Here is a 24994-nt window from a genome sequence, read left to right as displayed (position 1 = left end):
CTATTCAAATCACGTTAGATGCGAGACGAATTCCAACATGGTTGACTTTCAATTTTATTTTTGTTGACATTTGTCAACCTTTCTTTTTATTGCTTTTCATATGATTATATCAGTACTGTGTTGTCCAAAACAACTAAATCAGTCGAAATTTTAATCAGAAATTTCAAGATGCACGCTGTACGTCTATGATTAAGGGACACGATTAAAATTACCTGCTCAAAGTGATTGATTAGACAGGTAAACAGCAAATTGAAGATCGATTTTGGGACAGGTATGTTACAGAAAAGGATATGCACGTAATCAATTTAGAACTAATTTAGTTCTCAATAAGGGATATTTTGTTGACCTTACTGGTGCCAATTATAACGTTCAAAATAAGATTTGAAGACTTCGTTTTTATCTCCCGCGGGTTTCATGTTCAAACATGTAGGTACGGTTGTTGAAAAGTATAAAATGTACGAATATGAACATTTGTCAAGGCATGATTATGGACACACAAGTTTTTGAATGATTTTATTAAAATTTAGTGCATACTTATTTAATTCTTGACTAAGTACTAGCTACAGAAAATATGTTTGAGATTGAAAACCAGGGGAGATAATCTAGTTTGTTTAACCCTTACGCTGCCACGCCAATTCGATACTTTGCCAAGACAAATTTTGGGTATTCAAAAAACAACTGTACCTCTTATGACGTCCACAATAAGAGAGCGTCACGGAAAGGGGCACAGCCGGAGGTATACAAGCATGTACCGTGCCGCGAACAACAACTGTCTTTGGTTTTAAAAATCGTTTTGATCCGAGGTGCAGCAGAAGAATTGAATGTGGGTTTTAAGTATTTGAGGGGTTCCGTAGTTATTTTAAGCGATGCATTTTTTTCTTTAAATTTGAATCTAATAAAAAAATCAGTTAAACCTGAATATTGAAAATCAAATATTTAGGCCTATTTTACATCAAGAATGATCAAGATGAAGAATGTGTTATCAAAATCCGAACTATTTTAAAATTTACATGTTTATATTGAACAGTTGTAAAAGCTGATTTTGAACATGCATGCGATATCTATTCATAAAAACATTTTTTTTATAAACTTATTGGGGATTTCGGAAATGACATGAACAGTTTATGTTGTGTGGTTTTGAACTAGCTTTCAGTGTGCGAATACTGTCAGATCTACACTGTGTCTTATTTGTGTTTTGTTTATTGATAATTGTTTTTGGTTTAAATATGCCGAGTAATAAGGGACCCAGATTTAAAATAAAAAATCAAACTTGTTTCTGAATTCCATATTTGAATTTCCTGTTAAATTGTAATACTATTGTTATAATTTTCAATAATACATATTTTGTTTATAAATTGTGTGCCGGTTCACCACTGTCCTATTGGGAGAAGGGGGAGTGCACCCACACACATATTTTTATTCTATGTTTGTCTGTCACAATTCAGTCCAAATAATGATCACTTTCATACATAGAAAAACCCATTATTTCGAGGTAAAATGCATATTTTCCGCATATATTATACAATAAGTGTACACATTCCTGACCTAGTATGTCTCTGTTGATGTACTTGACTTTGTAAACATTAAGTTTACATAGTTCACATTATAAAAACATTGTTTTTATTTTATTTTCAAAATGTACTGACAAATTACATGACGTCATCAAAAAGAGTGTTATTCGTGACGTTTATGTGTAAGACGTTGAAATGAAGTTGATTGCAGGTACTTGAATACCCTTTATCAGTATTGTAAAGTAAAGGTAATAGTTTTATAAGGGGGAAGGGGCATGACCTTTTTCGGGACGTCCGGATCCGGGAATTCTTTTGTCGAAATTCGGGATATCGGAATTTAAATTTCTTTAATTTCGGGACCTCGGGATTTCATGTTTTTAACCCGGAATTTCGGGATCAGGACCCTCCGCCCCCTCTCAGTGTAATTCATTGCAAAAGTTCTTATTCCATCATATCAGTTTCATTTTTTGAAATATATTGATATTTGCTGAAATATGTTAAATTTAAAGAAGGTTTTATTTTGGAAACAATATACTAAAATATTTGCTCTTTTGTTGTATACACTTGGAAGTATTGTGTCGAAGACTGTACACTATTTTTTTATAAATAGTGCCGAAGTCAACAATATTATTTTCAGGCAGCAGGTCGTCAGCGGAAGAATAAAAGAGCACACGACCGTTCACTATAACTATGATAAAAAGTCACAGAGATTTATTTCAAGGACTTTCAAGCTGCAGGGTTTGCAATTTTTTTTTAAACTATTGGAATAATAAAATAAAAAAACATAATTAACTTCATTGAAATGAAAAGTCTTATTTAAGAAATTGAGTTCCTCATTTAAACTTGTATCACGTCTTTTCATCATAGTTTAAAAAACAAAATGATATTAAAAAAAGAAAGAGGGGAAAGATGTGCTATGATTACCAATGTGATAACTTTCCACAACAGACCAAATGACACAGAAATTGATAACTAAACGGGTCATCATAATCTGTCTTCATTTAACATATGTACTAGTTCTGTATTTTTTCTTTTAACTTATAAAACCCAGCTCTCCTTGACTGGAATAATTATGTTAGTTTTAAAAAGACTGACGGTTAGTTGTCCTGCTTGCTTCTTTCACATATTTCTTGAAACGGCCATTATTCTACGATGGTTTCTACATGTATGACGTCATATTTTGATATTACGTCAATGTCATATAACGGCGCCAATGAGAAGTCTGATAATTGTAATAAACCGAAATTTTCAAGTATTTCAACCCCGTGTCGAGCCTCAATGTAATACCGTACAAATCTGTGACGTACCGTGTATTGTTACAGAACAGGCAAAATAGGCAACCGTTGTCAAGCCTAAATAAAGCCCGTTGGCATTTGAAAGGAGTACAGAAAGCCTAAATATAGGCTTTACAGCATAGTAAGGGTTAATACATCAGTGCCAGTGGGTGTTGGATTTATAATACATGTACATAGGTAAACGAACAGAAAGTCACAGGACAAAAAGTCATATCTTTGATATTTTTTGGATAAATTTTGTTTACAAAGTTGGTTTCTATACAATCATGACAATAGTTCAAGAAAAATACAAATTTTTTTTTGTAAAAATAAGCGTTTTTTATTAAAAAAAGAAATAATCAGAAAAAATGAATTGTGACTTTTTGTCCTGTGACTTTCTTTCCTACATTCAATACTTACATGTACAATAATCTATATGAAGTAGATATATAGAACTACAATACTAAATATGTACAGACAATTATTTTGAGTTGAGCGATTTCATTTATACTTAAAAGGGAAGATAGCGTTTCAGGTAAAACAGTTATATTTAAATTTAAATATGTATTTTACATGGACGATGTATGGAAATGTTCTGAGCATGAAATGTCAATAACATGTTGATTACATTAAGTTAGGAAGACAGGAATTATCGTTTATTACACAAGATTTTCCACTCTTGTCTAAGAATTAGCCTTATAGTGACCCTTATTGGACTGTGGCTTTTATGACACCAATGCACATTATTACCATGATTACCTGAAATGACCTACAGAAAATACAGATATTATTACGAATTTATGCCTGTTAACTAGATTGTATTAAATTAATTGTCAAAAACAACTAAAACAGTCAAACTTTCAATCAGAAAATAATGTGATTCATGCTGTAAGTCTATGATTGAGGGACATGGTTAAAATGATCCAACATGTCATGTTTAGATTTAACTGCATATTTCATTACCACATTTAACCTTGATATTAGTTGCAAGTAAAACTGCCAAAACCCCTTCTTAAATTGGTGTGAATGCTATGAGAGGGGACCCACTCAAGTCATGTTTTAGTGATACCCTATATATAATGAACCACTTTTTCCACTTAAGGGGGTCCTGGATTTGCCTATGAATATGCAGAACAAATTTAACATTAGAATGTACATGTATGTAGCCTAATTTATACTTTTTTTTCTTCTAAAAGCACATACATGACATATTGTTAAAATATATATATTATTTTTTATTACAGCAGTTATCAGCATTTGGTCACATTGACATGCATAGTTTTTTGTACCATAATTTATTTATGGTTGTGAGACACATCATACATTGTCATATATGATGTAATAAAGAGAGCCGTGGTGTAGTGGTTAGTGCATCGGACTACTAACACAAAGGTTCCTAGTTCAATTCCCGTCTGGGATGAAAATTTCAGGAACTCAATTTTCGTCTCTCCCTCGACACCATTTGCGAGTATGGTCTTGAGGAAACGATGATAGTCCGTCGGAAGGGGACGATAAATGGCTGACCCGTGTTAAGAGAGAGCCATATCTCTTGCACGTAAAAGACACCCTTGTTAATTTCGAAAAAGAGTAGGCTAATGCCGCTACAAGGCAGAACTCGCACCCGCAAAGTGGAAAGGGATTAATATAAGTTGCAAAACTTGTTTCCCAATCCACTATAAATAAATATGTTTAAACTAACTATTTTCATTATAAAAAAGATGCACATGGTATAATTTTGTTTTTTTATATCCTAGGACACCATGGCAACACAAATGATGTATTCTCCGATGCCTGACCACTCAGTTTCTTATATGAATGGATATCCTAACAATAATGCATCAAAAATGGGAAATGGGAAAAGTTTTGCATTTAGAAAAAGATATGAAAGAGTGGATTGGAGAAAGATTTCCTCTGTTGATCTTGATCATATCTCAAGGACTTTAGATTTTAATGCCCTACAGGAAAACATTTTAAACATAACATTTTGCAATATAGAATCTGAAATGGTAAGATATTTGAATAATAGTTATGCATTGCTTTAAGCTGTTTTATAAGCTAGAATGAGAATTCTTAATAATTTAAAGCAAGCACTGGTTAGACAGTGTTAAACCAATATATATATTGAATAATAAGTAGTTTCGTTTTTGATACTGACTATATCATGTGGAATATCGAGACGAGCCCGTTAGGACGAGTTGAGATATTCCACATGATATAGTCAGTATCAAAAACGAAACTACCTATTATTCTGTTTATTGATAATTATGACGTCACACAATGTATTGCCAAATATTTTCAGTGATACAGCCAGTATGTTGATACTCGAAAAATATATGAATTAACGATAAAGACTTATTCTCTATAGTCTATAATATTATTGGAGACACCCCTCTACTTATAAATTGATACAATTGTTATCTGTACAGTATGTTAAAGAACTGAACAATCTTGGTAAATACTTAAAATTAGCAGAGAAACTACACTACTAACTTTTAATAATTTTATGAATTTCATACTCTGCGTTTTACTCGAAATTGTATTATTTACAAGTGATTTAATGTATTTTAATGTAGTTAACATTTTATTATTTATATGTCTGTTTATTTAATATTATGGTGCATGTATAATTAATTTGTCAAAAATTGAATGTATATCCTACAAGCTGTTCTTGCATATGGAACAAGGTATTATTATAATAATGTATTTCCTGTTTGTTATGGTTCAAAGAAGGCAAACATTTCATTAATGTTTTTATAGATTAACTTAAAGCAGCACATACAAGAAGTTTAAAATTCTCTGAAACAAGCCTCTGACTTGATAAATATAACTGTTGCTATTAGAATTATATGTTAATAACCTTTTGTACATGTCTATACATTTTGTACTTCAGGATTTGCGGATGATTGATCCAAACTTTGTAAAGCTTTTCAAACTAGCACAGTTGACTATAGAATATTTATTGGTAAGTTTAATGTTGTTTTCCAGTGTAAAATGGTGTCATCAAATTTAAAAAAAAAAATGTACACCAAAATGGGCGTAAAGGTATTGTGTATAAGATTACTTTTAAGAATGAATTTAAAATGTTGAAACTGGTAAATGAGCTGAGTATCTAATGCTAAGATTTTTATGCCCCCGCCTTAGCAGAGGGGGCATTGAGTCCTTGTCCTTCTATACTTCTGTCTGTATGCCAAAAGTTGATTTCCATTCTCTATCTTCAGTTTGCCTCAATCAAATGTTATGAAACTTATTCACAATGCTTATTACCACAAAATACAGATCAAGTATGAATTTTGGGGGCGTCACTCTAATTGTTCTAGAATAATGCCCCTTTACTAATTAAAATATTGCTGAAATTTTAGTTTCTGTTCTCTAGATTCAGTTTTCCTCAACCAAAAGCTTTGAAATTATACACAATGCTTATAACCACAAAATACAGATGATTAATCAAGGTTGAATTATTCATTTTTTTTTTGGGGGGGGGAGGGGCGTCACTTTAATCATTCTAGAGTTATGCCCCTTCATAAATGAAAAAAAATGCAGATTTTTTTGTTTCCAATCTCTTACTTTAGTTTGCTTCATCAAAGTGCTATGAATCTTGTATGCAATGCTTATAATCTCAAAATGAATTCTGGGATTGTCACTAAATTTTTTGGAGTAGTGCCCCTTTTACAAATTGGAAAAATTGCTGTATTTTTCATTTCTGTTCTCTAAATTAGTTTGTATCAACCAAATTTTATGAAACTTATATGAAATACTTATTACCACAAAACTCAGTACAAATTTGGGTAGGTTCACTTTTACTGTACTCCAGTTGAATCCCTTTATAACTTTATTTGATATGGGGGGAGGGGGCATCATCTGTGTCCCATGGACACATTCCCCATTTATTCATATATAAATTCTCACATTCCCCATTTATTCATACATGCATATAAATTCTAACATAATTAACACAAGGCAGAATAACCATTGAATAATTGTTGTATATAGGTGTACCAAATGTTCTAATTTCAGCATTCACAGGAGTATTTGACAGGTGTCGTAGGATCTGCTGAAGAGAAAATCAAAGCTGCTCAAGAGGTATTTTAGATAACGTTATGTATTTATTATTTTTTCATTGGAAGCCAATTTTTGAGGATTTCAAGGTTACAGAGGAACCACAAATTTAAAAGTTCAACGAATTGCAAACTTTTTCATAGACTTGTATGTTGACAAAAATAGCAAAACCACAAAATTAAATATCCATGAAAGTGTAAGTTTCCCTTAAATCTTAAAAAATTGATACCCACAAAAATTAAATGAATCCACAGTTATATGTTTTAAATAGACAACTGGAAAACAAGCACATGAGACTCAAGATTCTCAATTTGCTTTATAATATTTGAGCACAACCTGATTCAAATGAAATAAAAAAAGTCACATTAAGAATTTTAAATAATGGGAATCATTTTTTCAGTGTTCATTGAATTATACTGCAGAATTGGGTACCAGCACGTACCACCTAAATAAAAACCAAGTTGGATTAAGTTATCTACTGTCTTACCAAAACACAACATAGACTGGTTGAATGGAGCAACTCACCAAAAAAAAAAGGTGGAAGATGCCAAGGGAAATTTTGATAGCTCTAGAGAGATATTCGTAGGGCTGATCCAAAAATAAATGTATTGGGTAGTCAGAAGGCAACATAGATTGAACCCACCATGCCTAAATGTTTTATTGGAAATTCGTTCAAATGTTCAAGCAAGCTTTCTGAAATGACCACCTTCCATCAAATTTTTATTAAAGTGCCTTCTGACTCCCTGTCGATTGAAATTTTTGTTGCATTTTCTGAGGAACTTTAAATAAGAACTTCTTAAAATCGTACCAAGCTTCATGTGAGCATGCTTTACAATTTGGTGTGTTTTCATTCACTCAACTTCAAGAACTTCATGTTTACTATATACTTGCACATGTATATGGTATCTTTAGTGAGTAAAAGCTCCCATTACATCTTGTCAAAAAACTGAAATGCTCTTGCATTTTTTATAGGAAAGTACCAAAACCAAGGAAGAACTAGAAAAGCAGAAGAAAGAACTTGCTGATGTTAAGAAAGAAAGTCATAAAAGGAAGAAACTTTTAATAGCTCAGCAACATTTAATACATGCTGGATCTGGAAGTTATAACAAGGTATGTATTGTCTGACATTATCCCAAAAGTTGTTATGTCAATCTTGTGTTCATTGTTCTTTTTCAGGTTTTATTGAAATGTTGTTTTATGCAGACAAATAAATGTGTTCTTAAACTATAAAAACAAAGATTTTTTATTTGCAATGAAGACTTTCCAATTTAGGGAGGAAAAAATATGCAGTGTGATCAGTTTGTATACTTTTTTTCTTCACCTAATCATCATGATCATAAGATAAACATTTCTTTTCTCATTATAAATTGAAATTTCTTTAGCTGGATTGAGATATTTAAGAGAATTTGTTTTGAATATGTCTGATAGTTAAAACCTCAAATTAAATGTCATTTAATTAATATTAAAAATTGTATATGTATTTTGAATGCAAGAGACAACTGTTTTTACAAAATGGGAAATACATTTCAAATATTATTGTTAAACAATGTTTGAATAAATCATGCAAGGCTTAAAAACTATGATTTAAAAAAATATTCTTTTATTGAGTTATAGTAGCCACTGTTGGTTATGATGTTATATCAGTAACAAACATGCAAGTATCATCTTTTTAAAAACTTTAATAAATGTTTTGTATTGTTTACAGTGCCAATATTGCTCTAAAGCTTTCCTGAATAGCACATTTTTACAGTCTCACATAATGAGACGCCATGGGGAGTATTCTGGGAAAGCAGCATCTGTAGCTGTTACCCCTAACGACAGACAGATTATGGCAGAATCACCGGGTTTGAGGGATCTCCAACAGAGATTGGAGGCTACTGAGGCACAACTGCAACAAGAACGCATGTCTGTTAGTAGATTATTGTTTGCCTGAAATAATATAACAGTAGTTAGAGCTTTCATATTTCCAATAAAAAAAATATGATTTATTCAAACCAACATATGGTTTAGTATTCAAACTAGTATATATTTGTTTAGGGGCCAGCTGAAGGACGCCTCCGGGTGCGGGAATTTCTCGCTGCATTGAAGACCTGTTGGTGACCTTCTGCTGTTGTTTTTTTATTTGGTCGGGTTGTTGTCTCTTTGACACATTCCCCATTTCCATTCTCAATTTTATCTTTATTCCTCCATATAAAAGATTCTATTCATAGTCTTAGGTAATCTTGGATTGATAAAGAAAAGTGAAATATAGATTCAGTTGCTTATTTATGTTTTTCAAAATATTATTTTACTAAATGAAAGGATTCTTATGCTGCATATCTGGATAACATTCTGATTTCAAATGCATATGGTAAATAGGCCCACTTTAAGTAGTTGTTATAAATTGGAAAAATGCAAAAGTCATTAAAGTTTACTCATAACTCAGAATACAAAATTTGTGCTTCTGATGCCAAATCCAATATGTTGATTGGTTGATTTCTGAGTCTATCATAATACATGTAGTACTCCAAAGATTTATGATCGTAACCCCAAATGATCACAAGAGGATCATAATGGTTTTAAGGTGGTACCCAACACTCAGACTAAAATAAATTTGGCTCGTTTAATTTTCTTAAAATTTGACAAAGTATTTACTTTGAACTTTTGACAAAAATATAAAAATTTCAAAAAAATTGAACCAACTGTTTAATCAGAAAAAATACACTGGTTATATAGCAGTTTGACAAAAAACTTATTTTGATCATTGAGAAGCTTAATATTCCCTTAACAACGTGACATCATTAAAACGTTCTGCTGATTTTACAGAGTTATCTCCCTGTAGTGTTAGGTTCCACCTTAATTGAATTTTCTATAATCTTGTAAAGAAATTGCAAAGTTATCTAATTTGCACAATTCACATAATTGAATTATCACTTTTAAACACAATTTAAGCAGAAGTTGTACAGTGATTTAAATACTTACATTTGAATGAGTTATTTAATCATCATGATATTTAGACATAAATTATATGTATAGTTGTTTTGGCTTATTTTTGATAAATCATTGGGTTCATTCAACCTATGCCAACATTTTGAAATTTAGTTATAAAATTGTGTGAAAAAATGTTGGCATAGGTTGAATAATTTGTTACAGATTAAGTGTTATAAAAACATAAATTAATTAGGGGCTAATCAATCTACAACCAGTTTAAACCTAGCATTAAAGAATACTCAATATATTTTTTTTACAAGTTTTAGTGAAATTGTACGTATAAATTGGGTGTGTTGAGGATATCTATTTCACAAAGGTATTAGTTTGTGTATTTCATAAAGACTGACTCCTGTAAAATATCTAAGTTACATGTTCACTATTAATTCCAACACATACAGAGAATAAAACGAATTTCACTAATATGATTGTCTCAATAGTCACACTATAAGATATGATGCTGCATCTGTACAATCAACTGGTGTCATGTTCAACTTTATCCTTGAGTCTCTAGGACCAGTTTTACAAAACTATCTCAGGAGTAGGGATAGTTTAACGGCATATTCTAGTCTTTAGTGGGTTTTACAAAGTGGTCCTTAATTTGGACATCTTTTAATGTTGGTCACAAAGTAATGACTCCACGAGAGTTTGTTTATAAAAATTACTCATTTTATATATTAATTTTGCAAATTATCTTATTATTTTTAATTTATCTAATTATCAATTGGGATGATGGAGTTCCAAGTTAGAGACACAAATTTAACCATAAATCTCACAACTTGATATAATGAAATAAAACAAACATGGAGAACTTGAATTTTTATAAACTAAAACAAAGTTAATACATGGTGCACTGTCTCACTGGAAAGTTGAACCAAAAAATCACAGCTTCTGGCAAAAATCAAGGATTTCTTTTGTTCAAGAGCAACATGTTTGCTTGTTAGAGTGTAGGAAAAACTTAAGTGTCATTCTTATTTATTTATATATTTTTTTTAGAAATCAGAGGTTGTTAGGAAGTCTGAAACAACTTTAACAAGGAATGTCATCTCTACAGACCTTAACCGAACTGAGGAACACAAGGTAATTTAGAATTATAATATAACATACAAATATTGCTCTCCCTTTATGAAGGTGAACACAGTCATAACGCTAATTGGTAGATTTATCAATGGACCGTGAATGGTGTGCAGTGTCAATGCCGTTACGTTGATGGGTCATAATTTGAAAAAAAATATTAGATGTCTGAAAATACTTTTCAGTCATTTGATTATTAATGTGAATGATTCATGTTGCAAGCATCTTTATCTACTGAAAGTTTTATATTGACACAAGTTAAATCATTCTTAGAATTATAAATATGATAGCACAATCAGTTTTGCAGATGAATAATTATTGGATAAAATTTGTATGTTTTTATTTATCAAATTTTAGGAACAGTTAGAAAGAATGAAAGGCCAGTTTATGACCGAAATACGGGAACTGAATGAAAGACTTCATGCTGCAGAACTTGCCAAAGATCAGTTTGACCACAGACAGAGTAATCGATCATTTCTAGGGGAGCTTACGGACGACAATGATATTGAAAGGGAAAACTTAAGAGATCAAAGAGAACAACTTGCTATGTTGAAAGAACAGTTACAAGACAAGGTAATACAATTTGTGTCACTTAAATAATTGTACAGCTGGACTCGTACATCATCAAATTGTTGGAGGCTTCTTCTTTATTTTACATCACAATTCATTATTATTTATATTTACCCAAAATTTCACAAATTCCTCCTGAAGAAATGAAGTTTTGCTCCTGTATTTTTTTAATTTTTTTTTATCTCTGATTGGGATTTTTAATGTAAACATGGTAAAAACATGGACATGTAATTTCTGCTTATATTAGTTTGATTATCTGCAACTCCTTTCCTTTTGCACCTCATTTATACAATGTGGGACTTTGTTTTATATTATTTGGATGATGTTTGAATTCTCTATTGTATCAATTAACAATACCCAGACTTGGAAATTGATTTACAGTAAATTGCTAAAATAAAAGATTTATAATTTGTTTATTCTGTGAAATAATTATTAGATTCAGGTTATGGAAGGAAAAGTGCATAGGAAATTTGGTAAAAAAGAAAAAAATTACCAGAAGACCATTCAAGAACTAAATCGACAACATGCTGATGATCTTAGAAAGGTAATGATTTCCTTTAAAAGCTACAAACACTTTATAGGTATGAATTGTTCTTTAAAACCTACAAATACATTATTTTACTTTAAAAGCTACAAATACTTTATTTGTTTTTTTAAATTGTTCATTGCCATTTTTTATCTGCTACTTTCATTAAAATTTCTTTGCAAGCCATATTTTTTATCTATACACTTACTAAAAAAAACATAACATTGACAGAAAAAAACAACCACAAAAACACCTTGTACTCTTACAGTTAGATATTTGTAAAATATTATAAAGAACTATTTATTTGAGTTTGACCTGTTGAACAATGTTTTGATATAAATTAAATTAAGTGGTAATTGTAATTTTGTGTTGTACAGTATTTGTATCTGAACCATTTTTGTCCTTAAAAGAATATTTTGATTTGAGTTATTTTGTATCTGTTTTACATTTCAGTTAAATGATGCTCTTCAGAAAACTACCCATGCTCTTGCTGTCAGTAAAGCACCTCTCAACAAGAGACAACATGAAGAAAATGAAGCTTTACTTAGAGTAAGTTTGTAAATAAACATGATGTGCTTTTTGTCTCATGATCTGTGTAAAGATTGTAATTGTACTAACAAATAGATGAAAAATCATACTGTGTCTTAAAATTTGTATGTTAATCATAAACCACAGATTTTTTCTTCACAAATGAACTTTGTTGTTTCTGGGATTTTATATGAGGTCAGAACAAAAATGTCTTCAGACAAGCACACAATCCTATCTATGTTTTGAAGGTTTATGCTAATGTATTAAAATGTTAATAAGAACTTTTAAAGCATTGTTGTGTAACTTCATTTTTAGCTGTCCAGTTTCATTAACTTTTTCAAAAATATTCTCCTCTGAAACTACTGGGGAAAAATTTAACCAACTTTGGCCATAATCATCATTGGATTATATATTTTAAAGTTATATCTGATGACCTGGCCAACCAACCAAAATGGTCAAATATGACTAAAATATTAAATAGGGTAAAATGCAGTGTTTGGCTTATATCTCTGAAACCAAAGCATTTAGAGAAATCTGACACAAGTAAAATTGTTCACTAGGTCAGGATCTATCTGCTCTGAAATTGTCAGACTAATCAGGCAACCCGACAATGGGTTGCTGCTCCTGAATTGGTAATCTTAAGAAAATTTTGCAGTTTTGGGTTATCTATAATTTTATTATAGATACAGATAAACTGATAACAGCAATAATATACAGCAAAGTAAGATCTACAAATAAGTCCAAAACACAATCTTCTCATGAATTATATTCTTGTCTATGTTCCGGACCATATGAGTATTTGGACCATACGCGTATGGTCATGACCATATGGGTATATACTCATATGGTCGGGGTAATTAACACTCTGTTACAGTTTACTTTTAATACTTCTAAACTCTTCATATGGTTTGACCGTTCATTCAAAAGACGCTATCATATAGGTTATTGTATCATTATATTATAATAAAAAGATAAGCTAAATAAAAATAAGAAGTTTCACATTGTTTATTTTACTTATAAAATTGTCAAATTTAAAGTAAACACATTTTATACCGATGGTCATTACCGATGGTCATTACGGATGGTCATTACCGATTTGTTATTACGAGTAAATGGCAATATGTCGACTAAAAAATTAAATTCCAAAAATTTCTTAATGAACTGTTACATAAGAAGTCACTGGAAAGTAGCATACTATTAGTTTATTTAAGTTGTGTTGTGAAGATGGTGTATTGCAGTCAATCATTTTACGATACTTGAGATCTAGAGCTTCTTAAAAACACCGTAGACATCAGAATTGCCAAAGACCTCGGTATCACTGTACGCAGCTGCAAAAAAGGCTTGTTTTTCACTCGCAAACGAAATGTGTAAATGAAAAAGATCGTGCACAAATTTCTTGCAAACATTTGAATCAATAAACTTTATTCAGAACACCTTGTATTATTTCAGAGTTCAAGGGAAATAGAAATCAAATTAAGACACAGTGCAGAAGCTGAAACTATAGAGGAAATGATAGCAGCAGAGGTATGTAAAGGAATTATAATAATATTTGAAAATTATTTCTCTGCTTTGTTTTAGAATGGTTTGACAGTGAAAATATTATCCTTAATTTCCTGTGTTGTATATCACCTTGAACACATGAAATATGATAAGCAAATTTGGATTTAAAACCAAAACATTGTTTCTCATATGGTTTTGAAAGAACTTGCATAAAAAGAACATATAAACACCTATACACAGTTGTTCTGTCATTTTTCCATTTTGATCTCCAGAAGTCTAACAGTTGGCTCTACAATTTTCTTTATGCCTCGAGAGATATTGACTGCTATCATGTGTTTTAATTTTTGCTAATTTTTGTATCTATCACATTATAACATAAATCAATTATTATCAAAAATAACTCTAATATGACATTTATACTTAAAATTTTATTACTATAAAGCAAGCCACAATGGGAGCCTCAACTAAAGTGACACAGATGCATATGGAACCTAGTGACGATGAAGATGAGGAAACAGGTAGGATTATCTCCCTTTACATGTTACTAATTGTACATTTCCACATCGAAACAGCTACACACACACATCTTGCACTAGGACTTTATCCAGACTAATTTCAATTTTAAGGCCAGTTGATTTAATGACATTTTTCAAACTGGATACTTTTGAAAGGTGACAGTAAATATTTTGTATTGTGATGCTCAAAATTTAGGGCGGAACTATTCAGAACACCAGATACTACAATTTGGAAGCAATATATAAATAATGTAATTATCACTAATATTGCTTTCAGATATGAAATCTTTTACAATTATGGATTTAGAGACAAGAGAATTTCTCAAATACTAGCTTATTAAATAATCCATGGTCACATTAGTCATGGAAATTGCTATAGAATTAGAATCTTATATAGAGAAAACAGCAATTGACACAACACAGTGGAATTACTTGACATATACATCAGTTAAATGGATAACATGTCTAAAATCAAGTTTTCCCTAAAGAAAAATTAGTTGTAATTTCAATTCACTTGACATATAATACATTTGTATATTTGAATATTTAGAACCGGGTACACTTAATTCTGGAACAGGGACAGGAAGTTATGGTACAGGGAGACAATCCATGATTAGTACCATGGGGTAAGTTGATTATTTACAATCAAATCACAATTTTTCAATTTTCTATTCCCCCCTTTTTTTTTGGAAAATGTGTATGCCTATTTAAACAATTTCAAGCAACTTCTCCATATGCATCATAAAACTAGTCCAGTGTAACCTTCCTTATCTGGCACCTGAGTATTCTAACATCCTGCTTAAAGTGACACATTTTCATGGTCCCAATATATGCCTATCCTTGCAGAAAAAACCTGAGTATTCTGACACCGTGCTTAATCAGACATTTTTTTCTGTTCCCCCAATGTGCCAGATAACACAGGTTTACTGCTGAGGTTACACTGTATTCCAAAATAGTTCTTTATTTCAACCAAGTACTTTTACAAATTACCAAGGACTGTGATTTCAGGGAAACAATTGTACAGACAGTTGAGCCTATGTCTGATTCATCTCAGGAAGAATCTGAAACCTCAGCTTCTGGTTCCCTGTTGGAAACTTCTGCTGAAAGTTTCCAAGGAAGTCGAATATTTAATATAATAACTAGATCAAGGTAACCGAGGATGTTGGGGAAAATTCATGTGCAAGCAATGTGTTGCACTGCAATCTCATTTGTCAAAGTCATTTTATGAAACATATTCATAATCATTCATATTTATCATGCTGTAATATTTATATAAATCTTTAAGGAAACTTTATTTTGATATTTTGATTAACGGCACATTTTACTTTTTGTTTCAAAACTGACAAACAGTAATGATAAAAAAAAATTGCATGTTAACTACAAAGTTCAGAGCGCTTAAATGTAGTGTCAGTAACAAAACTCTAAAAGAGAAAAATGGCATAAACAAAATGTATTTATTCTAGTTACAAGACCCACTGTCTAGATTGTATGTCTGTTACGCTGTTGGCACAATATACTTAGTATTTCTAAAATAATTTTTAAGTATAGAAAAATATCTTCCCCAACTCCATTGTTTTGTCTTTTTTTCATATCTAATACCACATCAATATCATGTGACCAAAAGCATATCATATGTAACTGAAACTCCATTGCATTCATAACATGCATTCAAAACTCTCATCACAATATAATTGGTCATTGCAAGCAAATTTTCTGGGTTATTTAATCTTTTCAAATACTATTCATCAATTTGTATACTGTTAATTCAGAAATTATGTGGACATTTACAAATGCAATTTTTCAAGAAAGGACAAAAATGGGAGATTTGATTGTTGTGATAATAGAAAAATCTGCATATAGATAAATGTCACAGAAGTCTGAATGCAAGTTCTTATTATTGAGTGACCTGCAATAATTAAAACTCTTCAATAATTTCTGAATTCACGGTATTCATATTTTTATTTTGGAATTTTTTCATACAACAATATTTAATGGTCTAATTAAACTGAAAACTATTCGAGTTTCTAGTTTTCAAATTGAAATGGACTGTAGTTTATAGTGATAATAGATTTTGAACCATATGAATTAAATCATTAAAAAAGAAAAGGCTTAAACTTAAAAAAATAATATGTTTTATTTGTATTGTGATGAGAGTATATCCTGTGATCATGTACTGCATTCAACATATTTGTTTCATTTACCCTATATACTCCATTTACATATTCATATTCATATCATTTGATATATATATATATATATATATATATATATATTTACACACAATATATTTAAGTTTGATGTGAATTTGATATTTCAGATATATATATGCAAGAAATTTGGTTGTTATAAGTTTTGCAAATAAACTGCAATAGTCATATTTATTGTATAGCAATATAATATTTTCAACAGAAAGTAACCAAATGTTAGCGTGCAATAAATTCTATTATTGCACTAGTGCAATAAAACCTTAAAAATTCATGACGTCATCAACGACAAAATCTTAGTTTAAACTTATTTTTACTTCAAATATTATATTGCTATACAATAAAAGGGTTATTGCATGAATATTGGGAAATATTGTCCCTCGTAGAACATATATTGCACTTGCAAGCTCGTGCAATATAAAATTCTACTTGGGACAATATTTCCTAAAATTCATGCAATAACCCTATGTTATTGTATAGCAATATAATATTTCCCACAGAAAATAACCAAAAGTAAGCGTGCAATAAATTCTAATATGCAATAAATCTTCAAAATTCATGACGTCATCAACGACAAAATTTACTCAAGTTAGTTTAAACCAATTTTTACTTTCAAATATTATATTGCTATACAATAAAAGGGTTATTGCATGAATATTGGGGAATATTGTCTCTCGTAGAACATATATTGCACTCGCAAGCTCGTACAATATTAGATTCGACTTGGGACAATATTCCCCAATATTCATGCAATAACCCTATATTATGATTTTGTACAGTTAGATATTTGACAATGTATTGCAATGCATTTTGAGTTTGGATAGAATATAATACTTTTATTTTATTTTTTTATCTCTTTTGGATTACTGTTACACATTTTACTATTGTATTATGAGTAGTAAAATTATGTTTCTTTGATGTCAGCTGATATATTATGCCAAACTTTTGAATAATATATATAAATATATATTACCATATAATTTCAAATGGAATTTAGGATTGGTTAATAGATTTATTTCATTTCTTTTTCTGTTGCATCAGAAATTATCAAATTCTATGATTTTTTTTCTTTTAAACCATATTAAAGGGGCACTAGCTGTAAATTCATGGTCACCAATTTGACTCAAATTCTCACATTTGATTAATAACAATGTAAAACATTTATCCAATCTATCAAACGTTTAAAATAAACAGTTTACGGAGCATGGGGTAGATGATATGTAGGTTCGTTTCGTGTGTATTAAAATCCAGATGCCATCTAATTAACTATCGATTTGACCTCAGATGACCATATAAGCGATGTAAACACAAATAAAGATATGAATAGGTTAAACCAGCACGTGCAATTGGATTTTTATAGGTCTGTTTGATTTGAATTTATAGATTAAAAATATAAGTTTCTTATTGTTTTTAACCGTATAAGAATGATTTATGTGGATCGAATTAGTAATCAACTGATTTACCGTAGTTTCACTTTAATTGTTGACATTTTGTTTCTTTAAATAACCAGTTCACGTACAATGCATGCGTTGTCAGTCTCTAGCTAGGGGGTTAAATTGAGTTCACATGAATATCGGTTAGAATGATGATGACGTATTCACTTGCAAGTTAATCCGTCAAAAATTATGTATAATCGCTTATTTCAACAAAATTAAAGCAAATTGATTGCTAAAAGCAAATTATTATTTCATTATTCCAATTCAATTAATGATTAATCTAAAAAAAATCATACTTTATTTTTGTATATATATCGTAGCTAGTGCTCCTTTAAACTGTAAACTTGCTTTATATTTATTATATATATACTTAGATACATATCTTTTTTTTTTAACAGAACTGGTATTTTGATATGTTTAGGTTGCAGTTAATAATTTGTAAAATTTTATGCAAACATTTAAAACAGAATGCAATAAAAAATATATTTCAAAACAGTTGAAATTAGAGGAATGCAACCCAAGATGGAAATGTATCAGTTTTATGTCATAAAAAACTCATAATCTGGAATGTGTTCATTCAATAACATAGAGCTATGTACTATAATGTCCCATCCTAATTAACTTTGAAATGAAATCAACATATCTACAATGATATTGTTTTTGTTAATTAAAAATAATTCACTATAGATTATATTGTTTAACAGAACTTACAGAAGTGGAGAGATCACTCTTAAGACACAACAGTTCTTAGAAGAACTACGAAAGAACCCAACACTAAAGATAATGAGGGATGAACTGGAACAACTGTTACAAGAACAGCTCGAGAAAATAGGTGTTCCACCTGTAAGCTTGATTTCTGATTTAGTTACGGTAGTTCACTAGCATGCATGATATGGACACTGTAAAGCCTGTTCTCATGAGCTTTGCAGTCTCATTAAAAAAAAATATACCAAGCTAATTAAAGCAAAAATTATCAAATTTTTGTTCTTGAAAAAAAAGTTAAACAATTGTACATTAAAAACTAGAAACTAGAAGCATTGAATTGCTTCACAACTGATTACTGAAAATTATCCTTTTACTATATAGTAATGTTTTAAGTTTTTGATGAGAATTCTCTAGAGAAAAGAAAAGAAAAACTCTAACAAATAGTTAAATAAATATTCCATGTTCTATCTACCAAATTGATTGTTTTTTTTTAAAGAAACTTACATTTAATTGAAATGATAAACTTCATCCTTTCTGAAGGTTAACTACTTCTTTGTCAACCTTCTTATATAAAAAATATATCTTATCTCTTATTCTTATTTCTTTTATTACAATTTTCCAGGAAACAAGAGGATTACCAGTGGACATCTTACGGAATAAACTACAAATACTAAGAGGAAGGAGACAAACAACCCAACAGGTAATTCTCAATACAGTGACCAACAATAACAATTGTTGATATAAACCATTAGTGCATTATAGCACTGGAACAAACTTTGGTCCATACCAAATCTTATTTACATCTTTAGATTATTGTGTATGTTCGATAGCTTTTGGAGACCTGGATTTAAGATATTTTCTTTTCTCGTATAGACAGTAACCAACACGGACACTGTACTTTAAGCTGACTGTTGCATAAGCTAAGAATATGGTTATAACCAACTGATTCTCATGTGTGATTTAATTATGTAAAAAAAGGTTGTGAATATTTAAAACATGGACCTTTCTAAGTTAACTAAATCAAGTGAATGCAATAATTGCGAAATTAAATAACTGCAAAGGTAAACGAAAAAAGATATCCTTAAAAAATTAATTGCTTTACAGTATATATAGTTTGATACCTTAAATCAGTTTCAGTAAAAGGAAAACATTAAATGATTTACCTCTGATAACACCTGATTGTTTTGTAGAAATACCCAGTGTTCTCAGACTTCCGTAGACAGTATGATGCTGCAGCAGAAGAACAAGCCAGAGAAAAACTAAAACAAATGAAGAGATCTCCTCCACCAGGTTAGTTTTCATTTAGTTAAATAATTTAAGTTGGCTCAAAGTTAAATTATTAATAAAAAAATATTAATGACTTGATTAGGGCTCTGTCTATTAGTCAACCAAAGACTGGTAGTAATCAGCTTGTCTGTGCATATGTCAATCACTATTGTTTCACCCATTTAACTTTAAAACTCATTAAAGATTTGTATGATGATTCACTGCTGCTAGAAGGTGTCATATACAAGCATTTTAACTAGCATTTTAACTGTATATTAGAAGTCATTGTTAAAAACTTAGTTCAACTTAGCCACCCAATACTTCATAGATACAAAATTGTTTCAACTAACTTTAAAAGAGTGATACATGTATGATAAATTTATTCATCACAGCTCCAAGAAGCCATATGCCACCTAGACCTAATCCTAGTGCTTCATTACCTCGATCTCAGCCATCTGGTGGTACAGCTTCAATGTTTCTAGCCTCTCCAGCTAGAACACCTGGAACCTCACCACAGAGACCAGGCCCTGGAACTTCACCACAGAGACAACCAATATCTAGTCAGCAACGTACACCTCAACCGGTCCAGAGTCAACAACTACCTAAGGCAGCACCTAGAGTGGCAAGTCCACAGAGAACTGGACAGTCAGGGTAAATACTTTATTAATTCTTCTCATCATTCTTCATTTATAAAGCTGTTATAGAGATATACTAGTTGCAGTTATGTCTATATATCTAAATAAATAGATATTAATGTTTTTCAAACTTAAATATTTTTCAGCCGCATACAAGAAACCATATGTCAGAACAGAAATTATTTTGCTTTAATAGAATTTTGTACAAATTCGTCTCATGATTAAGTTCGACCTAGCACACCTTGTAGAAGTCTACTACACCAGAAAAGTTTTAAGTTTGAAAAAAAAAGGAATTGCTTTTGAATACAAATATTTATTAACTTGTCTATTGTATTAGATGCCCAATTACAGCATATTTCAACTCATGATATAATGAATACCCCTCTATGTGCCATTCATCTGAAACCTAAATCAAACTTGACATTGAAAAATATAGAAATTATAATACAAATTGTGTCTTTAGTTCTAGTATTGACTGGACCAGCACACAGTGGGAATCAGATGATGATGATGATGAGAGTGAGAACCAACCGGCATTCCAGCAAGTACGACATGTGCCATCTAGTCCTGCCCGCCAACCACAGCAACATACACAACCTGTGGCAGCACCTAGGTCACAGGTCATAATGTCTAAACCACTGGCAAATGATGGTGATGATGACTGGGACGACTCAGAAGATATGAGGTAAAATAATATTCCTAAAGGCATCAGTTACAATGTATAATCATTCAAATAAGAGGTAAAGAATGTTGAAACATGTTTAATGCCATATACATGAAGGTGTAGTTTTCAAGGTATACGTCTTGGTTGGGAGACTAAAGTCATTGCTGGAAACATACAAATTAAAAGAGCGAAACAGTATTTGTTAACAAGACAGCATCATAACAAAAAAAATCAAGATATATCCAAGACTAAGAGTACCAGTATGACTAATTAATTTTGTAGAAGTCATTGAAAGTTACATTGAAGGACATAATATTGTTGTATGGGTCAAAGTTGTACAAGCCCACGAAATATACAAAAAAACAAGGTGTTTACATGGGAATTATTTCTAAAAACTATGATGAAATTACCTGTTAAGTTATTGCTGAACTTTATCTTGACAATATTATGAAGAAGGGTAAGTTTTTTAATTTGATAATGTACATTGAATGTATGCTTTGACATTTTTAGTGAACTAGGTCCGAAAGCAAGTACTGCACCTGTGAGAAGGACACCTCAACAACAAAGTTATGGAATGTCGACATCCCCTGCTCAAGGTCAAAAGGTTGCAGAATTATCAAGAACTATTGAGCACCAGTTAGCTGTAAGTATGATACAGCTAATTATTTTATTGCATTTGAAAGAATATCAGAGAAGAGATGAATTTGGAATATTTGACAAAATAGTGTACATTAATTGAGAAAGGTACATTATTCAAAAACATAACAGAAAGTAATTTTTAAGTCACTGTTACATACTTAATGGGGAAATGTTAAATAAAAGGTAAATATATCTATAATCTATGAAAATTTATTGTCTTATAGCAATACGAAGTATTGATCCTTGTTATCCACATGTTAAACAGTATGAGGTAACTAAAAGTCATTTAAATTTCAAATATTCACTTTACATTGCAGGGAAGAAAAGATAACCAGAAAAGAGCAGGTGCTGTTGACATCATGGGACTAGGTAGTCCATCTAAATCTTCTAAACAACCAGATGTTTTGGTATGTTTTTATGCCCCATTTTATGCCCAGTTTATGGGCATTATGTTTTCTGGTCTGTGCCTCCGTTCGTTCATCTGTTTGTCCATTCGCCAATCTAGATAAGGATATAGTTTAAGGTCATTTTTGATGAATCCAATCAACTTGAAACTTAGAACTCATGTTTCCTATGATATGATCTTTCTAATTTTAATGCCAAATTAGAGTTTTTACCTAAATTTCACGGTCCACTGAACTTAGAAAATTATAATGTGATTGCGGCATCAGTGTACAATGGAAACATTCTTGTTAAAGTCTAACCTATCATTGTATTCATTCTTTGGAGAGGAAAAATCTGAAATCAAAACATTTATACTAAATTTTTCAGCCTTTGTCATAACAAATTCTTGATGAAAAAAGCTGAAGATTTCTTACAAAAAAAAACCCCAGAAAGATAAAAAAATATATAACAGAACTAGAAAGCGTCTGAAATCAAGGTATAACAACAATTAACCAGGAATATAATCCATATGTGACAAAAAAACTCACAGTGAAAACAAAACAATAATCAATAACCGTTCATTTGACTATTTCACGGAGTGTTGCTTTTTTAATAAATGAAAACCTATGACAAACAACAAGGTTTGTTTGTTGAGTACACTGTGTAGAAGTCGTTACTACACGATATTTATGAATACAAGTTGTAGAGAGATATCTATAAGTAAATTTGTTTCTCTTTAATTCAGGATGATTTTTCTGATAGTGACTGGGATGTCTCTCCAGTTGAAGATGAATCTCCCCAAAAGAAACAACAACCAGTGAAGTAAGTTGATAATCTTGTTCAAATGAGTTGGTTCACTAGCTAGTTATGTTGTCATGTAAAATTAGAAAATTATTACAGCAATTAGGGTGTGAAAATTTTGTGGAAACATGTTTTAAAATGTCCAATGGTTTCAGTGAAAAAAGAATTTCTCAAATTGCATCATAAGCAACATATTTGTGATTTTATAAATGAAGGTGAATTACCTTAAAACCTGATTTCCCCCATATCTTAGCAAAATTCATGACAGATTCCTGAAAAAATATACATCGTCACCACCTCTTTCACAAATATTTTTAGTAAAATATTCAGTATGTACCATGATTAATTAAAATTTAGATACTGTCCTAAGTTCAAGTTTTTTAGTGAACAATAACTTTGTAGCTAATGTTTTTAATTCTGTATGAGGACTTTTTTTAATTGTTAAAAGAGAAATAGATATACAAAATCTGTTGCTAGATAAAACATAATTGGTAACAATTGGTCAAGCCAATAATGATCCCCTTAAAACATATGATTTTTTTTTGAGATATTGAATATCTGTGATTTGAATTTAAGTTGTTATTTTTTTTTACAGGAAGCCAGCATCATCTGTAAGAGGGAGTCATGCAACTGATACATCAAATACATATGGTACCAGTGTATGGGGATCATCATCAAAAGGTACCAGTCATATAAAAATATTAATATTTTTCCTTAATAAGAAAATTAAACTGTCTGTGCCACCATTTAAAATCGTTTGTGATCATATTTAATGTAGACACACATTTAAGATGATCCATCAAATCTTGGGAACTAGTCCTTTAATTGGTTCTGACTGTTCACAATTTTAGATAGTCCGCTACTCCACAAGGAGTACTAATGTTGTTTACAGAAAGAAAAAAAATCAAAACTGCTTTTAATTTTACTGCAAAACAGGCAAGACAAATCTCTGTGTAAAGAGTATTAAATGAAAAATTTAGGTTTTTATTTTAGAATAAAATCATTGGCTATTTAACCTTTAACTAAGAATGTGAAAAATTATCTTTTTTTTCAAATTTGTATACTTGTTTATCATTCCAGGTGGCAGTACTGTACCCCCAGCAGGAAGTAAAGAAAGAACATCATTCGTCAGTGTAACAGATGTCAGCTCAGACGAAGAACTCATGAGGGATATAGAAAATATATAGTTGATATCAAAATGCAGAATTATTTTTATTTTTAAATTTAGAAAGAAACAAATTCTTACTGGTTTGCAAACTTGAATGTATGACAAGTTTTAGTATGAAAGTTTTCTTAATGTCTAATCTGAAGTATAAAAGCATTATTTTTTTTGAGATTTGGAAGAGGTCTGATAATGCTGAAAAAAGTAGAACCGAAATAAAGACATTATGAGATATATTTTATGATAATGTGGTATACATTAATTTTGAAGAATTCATATCAAAATGACTTTATAAGCCTTAGTGAATTATTCAAGAATATTGTAAATTAAATAGATTAACATAAATAAGATATTATGTTGAATTAAATGTCTATCTTATTAAATGTTCCCAGCATTGATATATAAAGAAGTACTATTTGATATACTTTTAAAATCACTTTGTTGATGTTCCGTCCAAATGTTTTAAGCATTTTTATGTAGCATATCACATCACCCAATGATATTTTTAAACTTTTAAATATTTGTGATTACTGTACTTACATATTTGGTTTTCTGTTGATTTAACACTCATTAATTG

At 30.5% G+C, this 24994-nt stretch overlaps 1 protein-coding gene across 3 annotated transcripts; it reads left to right on the top strand.

Moving 5' to 3' along the window:
• Window positions 1-3: 3 nt before the first annotated feature.
• On the top strand, window positions 4-24478 carry LOC134712228 (cilium assembly protein DZIP1L-like). 3 transcript variants are annotated; one of them, XR_010106267.1, is made up of 23 exons: window positions 4-271; window positions 4540-4791; window positions 5676-5747; window positions 6800-6865; window positions 7814-7951; window positions 8547-8750; window positions 10805-10888; window positions 11240-11455; window positions 11889-11996; window positions 12432-12527; window positions 13956-14030; window positions 14449-14524; window positions 15072-15147; window positions 18866-19004; window positions 19489-19566; window positions 20057-20156; window positions 20525-20783; window positions 21231-21452; window positions 21942-22074; window positions 22388-22477; window positions 23200-23280; window positions 23855-23936; window positions 24336-24478. XR_010106267.1 is itself a non-coding variant. In XM_063573571.1 (23 exons), exons 2-23 carry the CDS (start codon window positions 4546-4548, stop codon window positions 24440-24442), a joined length of 2748 nt encoding a protein of 915 aa, XP_063429641.1. In that variant the 5' UTR covers window positions 4-237; window positions 4540-4545; the 3' UTR covers window positions 24443-24478. The 3 variants fall into 3 exon arrangements, 2 of the variants coding, with proteins under 2 accessions (XP_063429641.1, XP_063429640.1); XM_063573571.1 differs by having other exon boundaries at window positions 4-237; window positions 23200-23276; window positions 23851-23936; XM_063573570.1 differs by having other exon boundaries at window positions 23200-23276; window positions 23851-23936.
• Window positions 24479-24994: the final 516 nt, after the last annotated feature.

The sequence above is a fragment of the Mytilus trossulus genome, chromosome 3 (assembly GCF_036588685.1).
Source record: "Mytilus trossulus isolate FHL-02 chromosome 3, PNRI_Mtr1.1.1.hap1, whole genome shotgun sequence".
In the NCBI taxonomy this organism is placed as follows: Eukaryota; Metazoa; Mollusca; class Bivalvia; order Mytilida; family Mytilidae; genus Mytilus; species Mytilus trossulus.
This window is presented reverse-complemented; position numbering and strand designations above follow the sequence as displayed.